General features: G+C 34.2%; 1 protein-coding gene across 2 annotated transcripts in view; it reads left to right on the top strand.

Annotated features, from left to right (window-relative positions):
- Positions 1 to 12,936, top strand: part of TOM1L1 (target of myb1 like 1 membrane trafficking protein) — a 55,152-nt gene that overhangs the window by 30,280 nt on the left and 11,936 nt on the right. Inside the window, exons 8-10 of one of the 2 annotated variants that reach the window (XM_051994261.1) lie at positions 6,959 to 7,092; positions 10,126 to 10,186; positions 10,688 to 10,805. In XM_051994261.1, the coding sequence (XP_051850221.1) occupies positions 6,959 to 7,092; positions 10,126 to 10,186; positions 10,688 to 10,805 (313 nt within the window). Of the gene's footprint in view, positions 1 to 6,958; positions 7,093 to 10,125; positions 10,187 to 10,687; positions 10,812 to 12,936 lie in introns of both variants that reach the window. The other variant, XM_051994260.1, reaches the window with a different exon arrangement.

Raw genomic sequence — 12,936 nt, 5'->3', positions numbered from 1 at the left:
TGAGCAAGAAAAGGAGTATAGTTTAGCATAATACGGGGAAGAGAGAGACTGATAACATCTGGTAAAGTTTTCTTTAAGGACAGGAGAGACCTATACATTCTTGTAATCAGGAGGGAAGCAATCAGTAGATAGAAATTGAAGATTTCGGGGAGCGGGGCATTGATTTCTGAGGAATTTGCTAGAAAGGATGTTGGATTTGGTGAAGAGAAGGGCTATTCATTAGAGATTGAATTAAAGGAGGAGAGAATTAGAATTGTTATCAAAGGATTCTGATAAGTTTTATTTGATAAGTTGTTTCAATTGTGTACTACTCTTATTGACCCCATTTGGGGTTTTTTTGGACAACTGGTTTGCCATTTCCTTTTCTAACTCATTTTACATTTGGAAACCTGAGGCAAACAGAGTTAAATGACTTGTCAGGGTTACACAGTTATTGAGTGTCTGAGACTTGTCTTCCTTCCTCTAGGCTCAGTACTTTATCCACGGTACCACTTAACTGTCTCAAATTTTGATAAGTAGAAAAGGTAAAATAGAGGATTCATGGTCAATGAACTTTTTCCACCGTAGAATTAGAAGTAACTCTAACTTCAGAGAAGAGATAGTGCAAAGGGATGATACAGGAGGTGCAAGAAGTTTGAAGCAGTTGATATAGGGAGGGCAGTAGAGAATCAGAGAGGAGTAAAAGCATCCTTTTGCTTCATTGAAGGCTCATGTGAAATTAGGTAACAAATTTATGGTAGACCTATTTAGCAAAATTGTGTAATTTTTTTTTCTCTAGTTCTGTTCAGCTGCATATGAATAGGAGCAAAAAGATTTTTTAAATCCTTGTGTGGAAACTATACAATTAGCAAGGAGGTTGTTCAGTCGTGTCTGACTCTTCATGACTCCATTTAGGTTTTGTTTTTTGTTTTGTTTTGTTTTGTGAGACTGGAATGGTTTGTCATTTCCTTTTCCAGTTCATTTTACAAATGAGGAAACAGAGACAACATCAGGGTTAAGTGACTTGCCCAGAGTCACACAGCTAGGAAATATCTGAGGCTAGATCTGAATTGAGGAAGAGCAGTGTTCCTGATTCCAGGCTAGTTTCTCTATCCATTGCACTATTTAAGTGTCCCCAAGTTGAAGACAATATATAAAGGTATAGTACTAAAATATCAATTTAGTGAAAGAAAGAAGGTGAGGTCAAAGTGGGAGTGATAGAATTGAAGAGTACAAGGGAACAGAGACTTGAGGTCATGGTTCAGGTGAAGAATAAGTTAAGGAAGAGTGAGGCATAAGATCAGTGAAAGGAATTTCAAAATTCTTAATCATGGAAATAGAACATTTTCAGGTAATGCATGATTAAGCCTGTGGCCATTCTTGTGTGGCTGAGGTTGAGTGAAAGTCAAAGTCATGTAGAATTCTTCTGGTATAAGGGCAGGGATTGGGATGGAAAGGAATAGTGTGAGTCAGGGTTTGAATTTAAGGAAGGATACAGAATGACTTGGAAGCTAATGGATAAATTCTTCTAGGATCTAGATTAGCTGATATATTTAGACTGAATGAACTTCAAATGAATAGTCATTGTGAGAATCAAATGAGTCATGCTTTGCTGGTCTTGAGGTAATATATAAAGTGATGATGTTGTTTGTTGTTATTACTACTGAGAGAAAGTGTTGCATGAGCCTTGGAGTTGAAGACTTTAGTTCAAATCCTGTTTCTGATGCATACTAGCTGTATGAACTGAGCAAGTCATTTAGATTCAGTGTTCTATATCACTTATATCAAACTATTATAGAAACAGAGCTATGCTAGTGACTTAGAAAACAACAAATTAACATTATCTTTGTTGCATTATATCTTTATTTTATTCAATATGTCTCAATGACATTTAATCTGGTTCAGACTCTGAGTTTGAAAACTTTGCTTTTGGTAACTTTCTATATTTATAAGCTGCAAGTGGCTTTCTGTTTTGAAAAAGATTTTCCTTATCCAGGAGTTCATTTCACCAGTTTCAACTGGTTCAGTACAGTACAGGTCCAGTCCCTATCCCCACTTTTACTATTAATATTAATATTGTCCTGATGACCCTTTACTGAGAGTGTATCTTGTCAAACATAATCAGAAGAGAGAGAATAAATTGTGGTAGAAACCATACCCAATTCAGGGCTTGGGAAAGAGGGTTGTAAAATGATGTCTCCTTCCTTTTACCTCCAATACCATTTATTTTCTATACCTCTCATGACCTAACTGCTACTGCTTGAACAAAACCTTAACTGCCATTGGCAGAAATGATGTCTCCAATAGTAATTGTTTCTTTTTGGCCAGAAACCCCAAGGGTTCTCCTCTCCCAGACTGATTTCTTTTTTTGAGTAGGTAAAAGAGACCATTCTCTGCCTCATTTCTTACCTGGCCTTAATTACTGATTGGGCATTGTGTCAATCAAACTGAAACCTGTTGAAAATCTTATCTTTAAAAGACCACTGTCTCTCACTGCATCAAGGGACAGTCATCCTTTCTATATCCTGTCATTCAGCTAGTAAGAGTGTTAAATTTCTGGGACAGGATTTGAACTCAGGTCCACCTGACTTCAAAATGCTCTATCTACTGTCAACTAGCTGCCCCCTAAGATTCTGTTCTTCCAAATTGTGGTGTAGGAATTCAGTAGTAGGGATGAGAGAGAAGGAAAAGCATATGTTTAATCCAGGTTCTTTGAATGACCAGATTACCATGCAGTAAAATGTCAGACTATAATTTTTTTCTTCTTTTTTTTTTCAATGTTCCTTCCTATTCAAACTTTTCAAGGGAGCAAAGGTGGCACTTTTTCTTATGCCTCTAAATTGTGGCCCATGAGGTTGAATCTGTGAGGTTGATGATTAAAATTATGTCTCTCTCAAGCTTAGTGACCTTTGACAAAGTGAGGACCTTCTTATCATCAGAATATAATCCTCTTGATGAGTTACTTTTCTCTTTCAGTACAAACTTTTGAGCTGGTTGTCAAATTCACTGTGACCTAAAAAGCTGTCTTTGTTTTAACATAGTACAAAGTGAGAGACTTTCAGCAGTATGCTGATTGACGTTCATACAAGCAGCTGTTAGTCTTCCTCCTTTTCTTTGAGAACTTGGATCAATCTCACCTCATTCCCCTTGAACTACCAAGATTGTTAGATTTGCCAAGCTGTAGGAAACTTTAGACCTGCCTTTTTTTGCCCACATTACTTGATCTAGTCTAGGCTCCAAGTGGTTTGGCCCTCCTTTGAGACAGACATCAATTGTGGAGATCAAAATGGGCTGGTTTTTGAAAGGGTTTTTTAAAATTCTCATTCCCAGTCTTGCTGACTATTATAGAGCACCTTTCATATTCTATATTTGAGTAGTCTTTTGGAGAGACGGGAAAATTGAGCAACATATGGACAGAAGTCATTGATATGGTTCCAAATTCATTTCAAATTCATGTCTACTGTTTTGTCCTAAACTTCTTACAGCAATTGTATCCCCTTGATCTTGACACTACTGAGCGGGGTTGCCAGTGCATCAGTTAGGATTGATTTCTAGGAGTTTTTCTCTGAACAGGAACAAAGAGAAAAGTTCTCTTACACTGAAGGATTTCTTTTGGATTTCTTTGCCAGCTCACCCTTGATGTAAAAAAACTTTACTCTGTAGAGAATCAAAAAGCAGATTTAGGGAAACCCAGAAGATTCGCTAAGCCAATAGAGAAGTCTCTATAGGCAAAGTGGTGTAGTAAATCACAAGACCTTAAATTTCCCCTGGAAATGGACCTTAGAAGTTACTTAGTCCAATCACTTCATTTTTTAGCAAAGGAGAATGGGGCTCAGTAAAGTGAATATTACTTAATATCACAGAAGTAGTAAGTAGAAGACTCAGATTTCCTTCTAATTTTAGATTCAGCTTTATTTTTTTCCATCTTTTTATATCAAGTTTTTTCAAGGTTCTCTAAATTCTTTCTCATATTTCTTGCAATACAATAATTCTTTAAATACCTATACTCAGTTAATTAGCCATATCTCAATTAATAGATTCCTATTTTATTTCCAATTTTTTACCACTATAAAAAGTTTTTTACTATAAATATTTTTATATATTTTGGACTATTTTCCTTGCCTTTTGGAGCACATGTCTGCTTTGATATCCTGGTTAACAAGTCCATATATTTTTGTGACTTTGGAGGGAACTAATTGTTTTCCCTAATGGTTAGACCAATTCACAACTCCACCATTATGTTTCTTAGACCCATCAGTCTTCTTCCAGATTCTGCAGTGTTTACCAATTTCATCTTTGCAAATCTGATAGGTGTGAGATATTTTTCTTTATAATGATTTGGAACATTCATCCATTTGGTTGTTGATAACATTCATTTCTTATAACATTATTGATGTTGTCTACAAGTATTTTTTCCAGTTAATTGATCATTTAATATTAGCTTTAATGATTTTGTTCATACAAAAACTTTCAATTTTCTTTCAATGAAATTTTGAAATTGTCCATTTTATTTTCTTTGCTCATTACCTCTCCTTTGTTTAATTAAGAATTCCCCTTTTTGCCATAGTTGTGCATCTTAAGTTCTTTCAATTCTGAATAGAAAGATAGGTAGATACATTGAGACCTATTTATATACATTTTATCTTATGTGTATTCATTCTTACTTGATCTCTAGTGTTTCTGTACATCCAATACTCTGCCACTAGATCACCCCATGCTTGCCTACCCTTCCTCCCTTTCTACTTTTCACTTTTTATTAAACTAATTCTACATTATCCTTTACTACCAAATTCCTTGCTTCATCTGTTAGACCCCAATCCTAGATTTTGTCATCTGCCTCTTCTGCTTATTCATATGCTACTAAATACATAGGAAGGAAGTAGTATAACCAACTGATCAAGTCCATTCAGTTAGCTCATCTCACCTGGTCCTTCACTTTAGCATGACAGTCTTTTTATTGCTTTCTGAGTCTTTGTTAATCTGTCCCTTCTGTGACTATTCTAAACCTCTTTTCTCCTCAAAACTCGTACAACTCTCTTTCTAGCCACCCTTTGATTTGAGGACCTCATTTTTCATATTGAGAAAATAAGGCAAACATTGTGAATATCCAGCCCAGCCCATCTTCATACACAGCTTACCTCTACAATCCTCTTTTTTCTAATCTTTAGTCACTTCATATCTACTGATTCCTTCCTGGCTTCCTGCAAACATTACCAAGGCTCTATCATCTTTTTAAAAAATCCTCTTGGAGCACTAGGTGGTACAGTCAATAGAGCACCAGCCCTGAAATCATAAGGACCTTCAAATTTGGACTCAGACACTTAACACTTCCTAGCTGTGTGACCCTGGGCAAGTCACTTAATCCCAGTTGCCCCAGCAAAAAATAATAAATGAATGAATGAATAAAATAATCCTCTCAAAATACTCCATCATCTACTAATCCTATATCTTCCACGCCTCAACCAAACTCCTTGAAAAGAAAAAAAGGTCTGAATTGAAATTTTAAAGTTTTTCCATACAATATCTCTTACACTGTTCCTTAGTCTTTCTCTTGAACTTAAGAGAATTGGTAAAGTCATGGAATTCATTTTTTAAAAAATAGCTGAATAGAGAGTAGGATAAAGTTACTTGTAATTTTAAACCCTATATATTAAAATACTATTCATTTTTTGATCCTTATTTTCTTCTTTCTTAGCATCTGTCTATTAGGATATATTGCTATGAGTGCTAATGTTTTATCTTAAATATGGCATTCAGACAGAGAAACAGATGAAGTTGAGCATTTAACCTACAACTTTATAATTAAAACATAAATGCACCAGGTTCCAGAAAGAGAGTTAAATTATAATACAGTATAGTATATGATTATTATAGTATGTATATTTTTGATAAAATATCAATATGCAACATGATATGTAAGATCAATCAATTATCAAAATTGATAAGTTATTGATAAAATACAAGTATATTGATGCCTACTCCTAGTGTGACTATAAATGCCTACATTAAGGGAAAAAACTATTCTTAACTCATTGCCTCTACTTTCTGTCTTCTCACTTCTAAACCATTTGCCGTCTGACTTCTGAATTTTTCATTCAACAGAAATAGTTCTCTCCAATGTTATCAGTAATCTCTTCAGTTTAAAAAAAAATCGATTTGCTACCCTGACCTCTTGTAACAATCAACTAATAAGCACTTATTAAGTCCTTATTACCTTTCAGGCACTATACTAATCACCAGACGTACAAAAGCAAAGAAGGAAATTATCATTGCTCACAAGAAGCCAGACATAGAAACAAGTCTACTTAAATAGATAATAATGACTCGATACTGTTGATTACCATCTCCTCCCAGATTCATTCTCTTGTTGATCAGCAGAAGTTTTGTTTTGGTTTGGTTTGGTTTGGTTTTGGTTTTGGTCATGATTTTCCCTGATCCAATGGTTCTTAAACACAATTCTGCCACATAGACTTTTAATTGTCTCTATAGTAAAACGCAGAGTCCTCAACCTGACATTTAAACTCCTTTACAATCTAGTTCCAGCCTTCCTTCCCAGACTTATTTCAAATTATTTCCTCTTATGTAATCCATATTTCATTTATTTTGTATGGTTTCTCCTTTATACCTAGAATACAGTGATTAACTACCTCTGTTACTTAGCATTCTTAGGTTCCTTCGAGATTCATTTCAGGAAACCTTTCATTATTGCTTTGGTGTTAGGATTCTCCCTTTTCAAATTATCTTGCCTTAACATATGTGTATCCATATTGTTTCACCTACTAGAATATGTAGCTCCCTGAGGAAGGGAATGTTTTTCATTTTTTGTCTTTTTATCACCCATTGTCAAGCACAGAGCCTTGGATAGAGCTCGCACTTAATACATTGTTTCCTTAGTTCACATAAATTGTATCTAGTTGTCTTTCATAAACTTATTATTTTTAGGACTCTCCTGACTTAGATTTTCTCTTTTTCTGGACAGAAATTATATAAGACTGGTCGGGACATGCAGGAAAGGATCATGGACTTGTTGGCAGTGGTGGAGAATGAAGATGTGACAGTGGAGCTCATTCAAGTGAATGATGATTTGAATCAGGTTCTCCTTGGATATGAGCGGTGTGTATGGGTTGGGTTATCTTCCTACACTCTACCTTAATGAGGTGCTAGGTTTATGCTGGGTCTGTGCTGGGTCTTCAAGAAAGATATACACCTTTCTTGGAAAAGAAGGAAATGAGTGACCCTAATTCCTAGCTTAATGGAGAAAAGCATTCCCCTTGCCTTGCCTTGTAGGATCTCCCTCGCTGACTGCAGATGTATAACATACACACTGAAGGTGAAGGATGTTACAGAAAGCAGTTTTGAGTGAATTTAAGTGATTTATCCACAGTTACATAACCAGGAGCCAAAATTCTGACTCCAAGTCTAGCGTTTTTGGCAAGATGAATTACCTTTTTAAAATTTTTTCAATAGTATTTTATTTTTCTAATTACATGTAAATAATTCTACCTAAATTAATCTACTTATTCAATGCCATACCAATTAAACTGCCAAGAAATTGCTTTACAGAGCTAGAAAAAATAACAAAGTTCATCTGGAAGAACAAAAGGTCAAGAATTTCAAAGGAATTAATGAAAAATTGCAAATGAAGATGGCCTAGCTATATCAGATCTAAAGCTATATTATAAAGAAGTGATCATCAAATCATTTGGTATTGGCTAAGAAATAGAGTAGTTGATCAGTGCAATAGGTTAAATTAACAAGATATAATAGTCAATGACTATATTAATCTAGTGTTATAAATCCAAAGACCCCAGCTTCTGGGATAAGAGCTCACTATTTGACATAAATTGCTAAGAAAATTGGAAAATAATATGGCAGAAACTATTCAATAACCAACACCTAACACCCTATGCCAAGATAAGGTAGAAATGGGGCCATGATTTAGACTATCAACAAATTAGGAGAACAAAAGATACTCTAACTCTCAGATCTGTGGACAAGGAAGGAATTTATGGCCAAAGAAGAACTAGAATACATTATGAAAGGCAAAATGGATAATTCTGATTATATTAAATTAAAAAGATTTTTAAACAAAACTAATGCAGACAAGATTAGAAAGGAAGCAGAAAACTGGGGGAAAATTTTGATTAAATTATACATAAAGATAGTTTCCAACATTCATGTTTATAAGATTTTGAATTCCAAATTCCCCAATCCTCTACCATGGCCTCTCCTTTCCCTAAGACAGCAAGCAATCTGATATGGATTTTACATGCACTATTATTTTAAACATTTTTTTCCATATTAGTCATGTTGTGATAGAAAATCCTAACAAAAGGGAAAAACCATGAGAAAGAAAAAGCAAAAAAAAAGGTAAAAATTGTATACTTTGATCTGCATTCAGTCTCCATAGTTCTCCCTTGGGATGCAAATGTCATTTTTTTATCCCAAGTCTATTGGAATTGTCTTGGATCACTGCATTGCTAAGAAGTAAATCTATCATAATTGATCATCTCACAATATTGCTGTTATTGTGTACAATGTTCTTCTGACTCTGTTTACTTCACTCAGCCTCAGTTCATATGAGTTTTTCCAGGCTTTTCCAAAATCAGCCTGCTTATCATTTCTTATAAAACAATAGTATTCTACTACAAGATGAATTATCTTTTCCAACCAGGCATGGAAGAATGGACTACATATTCTTTCCAGCTCTCTTTCAGCTACAAGATTCTATTCTTCCAAATTACCATTTGCTACCTATAGGACCTTGGCAAATCATCCAATTTCTTTGGTTCACATATAGGATAATAGTAGCACTTACTTTCCAGGATTGTCATGATGTTAAAATGAAATAATATGTGCCAGGGACCCAGTACAATGTCTGGCATTTATGAAAAGACTTGGTACTTATCTTGCCTATCAGCCAAAAAGGTTCAGATTCACTCTGGCATTAACAACATAAATTGTTAAAATGCAAATGACAGGAGTAAGCTTTTTTTTGAAGCCTATTAGATCCCAGGCATTGTGCTAAGTACTTTATAGTTGCTTGTTATAACAATCCTGGTCTACAAGAAAAAAACTTAGAAGCAGCAGAGTGGAAAGTCATGGAGTTTTTCTTGAACAAAGAAACCACTTTGAGAATAGGAACTGCATTTATTTTTTGCTCTGTGTCCCCAATGCCTGTCATAATGCATAGCACACAGTAGGTGTTCAACAGATGCTTATTGAATTGAATTGTTCCCAAGACTCCTCATAGAATCATTCTGGGATGACTTTCTTAATTGTGAAATGAAGAAGGTAGACTAGAGCAAAGCTTTTTAAACTTTTTTCTTCTCAGGACCCTTTTCACCTGAGAAATTTTCATGTGACCTAAGAAATTAGAGGTCTAGAATAACAAAAAAAATTAATTTCAGACATTTATTGATCACTAGAGAGCCACTGTGAAATACAGCCAGTTGTTGCATTAGGAAGACTTGAGTTTTAACTCTTCTCTATTAATTTTGGGCAAGTCCCAATTGCCTCAGCCAAGTCTCTATCTAAAGTTATAAAATAAAGACAAAATATAGTATAGTTATAACATATAATCATATATTAATATATAAAATAAAGGTAAATATGTTATAATTATAATATACAGTTATATATTTATATGTAATATATAAAATATAATTATAAAAATATTATAAAAAAATATAGAACTTCAGTAGAGGTAGGCTTCACACTGGGAATTTTCTACAGAGATGAAATCACAGATCTAAATCTATATGTCATACCCATGCCCAAAAGAAAAATAATTTAAAGTCTTAACAAGAATCTTATCTTGTACAGCAGCGCTACTCTCAAATCTAAATGGGGCCCACTAATTTGTATATAAGGATTTCTGTGGGCCATATTTAAAATGTAATATTTATATTTTATTGTATTTTTATTTATTTTGTTAAATAGTTTCCAATTACATTGTAGTCTAGTTCATACTACATTCGGGAATGTTGTAGGTCTCATGTGGCCCATGGACCATATATTTTATGTCTCTGCTGTAGAAGGCACATAACAATAACACTTTGCCTTTCTGTAGCTCCTTAATTTAGGCTATCAATATATAAATTCTCTTATTTTCTTTTGAGAATAATTGTACTTTTTTAAAATCAGGTTTTCTCGAAATCAGAAAAGGTTCCTGGAGCAAAATAAGAACCTAGGGGAGACCCAGAAGGTGAGTACTTAGAAATCCAAATTTCTATGATTTTTAACATTTTCAGAATGCAGTAAGTGTAATACAAATATGTGGGGATTCCCAGACTTGGATTCAAATACCAGCTTTGCCTCATACTATCTGTGTCATCCTGAGTGGCTTACATCATTTTTTTTTCTTATGCCTCAAGATAAAAGAGAATAGAGAGGACATTAATATCCTTTCCATTACAAAATAATCTTTTGAGACTGTGACATCTAATATTCTCTCAAAATAGTTTATTATTACCTTAGGGTTACCTTTCTGTGCTGCAAAGAAATCCTCAGCTGTTTATAACCATCTCAGCAGGCCAAGCAAGTCCTTATTCTTATAGATAATAAAATGGGATTAACATATAACCTCCTCAAGGGAACTCCTCAAAAAAGGACCCTTTTCTCCAACATCTTTAGGGGAAGCATTTGACACCTGTTTTTGAAGTTGTTCTTTTTAACTAAAATTGAATTTTCATTTGTTTGTTTCCAGAATAACTGTGAGCCTTCTGCCCCAGCCTGTGATTTACTTGATTTAAGTCCAGTTCCAAGCTCTCTGACTTCTGACTTGCCATTGGAAGGAATCCATGCCATGAGTTCTCAATTTTCTGGTTTAAGTAAATAAATGTTCTGTTTTGTTCAGACTAGTCAAAGAAAAGATTCTGGTTGGATAGATAATTAAATGCTACTTGAGAAAAGGAATATTACTGTCTCAGAAGACTTCTCTTTTTTCCTACCTTATTCAAGGGTTCTTAATCTGGGGTCTGTGAACTTGGCTTGTTTCTTTGTTTGTTTTCATATTTTGATTATTATATTTTTATATAATTGGTATCCTTTCTTCTATGTATTTTGTGCATTTAAGGTGTTATTGTAATAAAGGCTCTGTAACTCAAGAGAGATTAGGAATCTAGAATTGATCTAATGGATAAATTTTTGGTAGGTGATAATAACATGCCTTTGGATGAAAAAGTATAGCCATAAGTATTGAGAATTTTTTGGAAGTGGGACTGGAGTGCGTTGGTATTATTAGTTGAATTCGGTGAATTTCTACCTGATAGCATTAGATACCCCTTGGTACCTGACAGAATTTGTCAAGCTTTTGTCAGAAGCTGGTCAATATCATTTCTATTCCTATAGTTCTTTTAAACAATATCCTTTAACTTTCATACTTAAAGTCTATCTAGGGTTTCCAATAAGCTATCTTCCAATATTTGTCTTTCTTGGCCAGTAAGTTGCTTCTTGCTGTTTTTAGCAGTGCCTGAGCCTTTAACTTAATATATTACTTAGTAGTAGTAGTCACTCAATAAATGCTGGTTGTCAGATTTTAGCTGTACTATGATATAAGGATGGGGAATAATTGGTACAGGAAGAGACAAGAAAAAATGCAAATATTCCAAGTTTATTAGAGAACAGGACATGATGAACTGTCACAATTTAGGAAAGAGAAGAAAATGCTAATAATAATAGTAATAATAATAACAGAATTAACAATGATCAAACTTGCCTTTATATAGCACCTATTATGTGCCAGGCACTATGCTAAGCACTTTGCAAATATCTCATTTATTCTTCACAACCACCGTAAGCATTAGGTGCTGTAATTATCCTCATTTTACAGTTGAAAAAACTTGAGTTAGACAAGAGACAAACTGGTTTGGTTAGAGTCACAGAGCTAGGAATTATTAGAACTAGATTTCCACTCCAGGCTCAGCACTCTATCCACTATCCACCCAGCCCTAGATCACAAGCATAGTTTCCACCCCACTTTTTGTTGTTGAGAATTTAAAGGAGGAAAAATGAAGAAAATTGATAACATATGGGACTGAAAATACTTACATGAAATCATTATGTTTTTTATTTTATGCCTCAAGGTCTTTCCACAGCCAAAATACTCCACATAATTGATTTGGAGTAAGCATTTTTTCTAGGAGTTAGTTTTTCTTCTAAGGATCATTGCTCAAACTGAATTGCGTTTATATTAAGCAAAAGCTATTTTGTTCCATTTGTGATAAAAGAAAGCCTTCTTGCTTCTTTCTATTGATCAATGAGGCATTAGATGGATCATGAAGGAAAGAAGAGAAGCCTTTTTTTGGTGTGTGAAGTTTTTAGATGAAAAAAGAAATTTCTCCCATGAGGTGCTTAGTTTAGCCATGTCTCAAGAATGTTTAATAGTTTGTCAGTCAGACATATTAAAACACCATGTGCTACCAGTCATACTTTTACAGTATTCTATTGATGCAGAGCAGACAACGTAAATTTTTTACCACTCTCTGCACCAGACATGTTAGAACATCTTGTGCTACTAGTAAGACTTTTGTAGTATTCTGTTGATATAGAGTAGAAAATGTAAGTTTCTTGTCCCTTCTTTTTTTTTTTTTTTTTTTTCAGTTTATCATTTAGCATTGAAATGACGCTATTTTTGTTCTTAGCCACCAAAAAAAATCCAGTAGAAAGAATACTTATTCTGGAGTTAGATGACTTGTGTTTTAATCCCAGCTCTGTTTTTTATTCTTTGTATAACCTTGGAGAAATGACTGAATTTCTCTGGATCACATTTGTAAAATGAGAGCATTGGACTACATGGCTTTTGAGGGTCTTCCATCTGTAGATATGTGAGCCTTTGATCCTAACTGTGGTATTTCAAAGAGATTTGCATGGTTTTACACCAGGGTTAATTTTCAGATAGCCATCTATAAAATAGATATTTTGTATGGTGGAAAAAACATCCAAATGATTGGTCAA

Source organism: Antechinus flavipes, chromosome 4 (genome assembly GCF_016432865.1).
Source record: "Antechinus flavipes isolate AdamAnt ecotype Samford, QLD, Australia chromosome 4, AdamAnt_v2, whole genome shotgun sequence".
In the NCBI taxonomy this organism is placed as follows: domain Eukaryota; kingdom Metazoa; phylum Chordata; class Mammalia; order Dasyuromorphia; family Dasyuridae; genus Antechinus; species Antechinus flavipes.
This window is presented reverse-complemented; position numbering and strand designations above follow the sequence as displayed.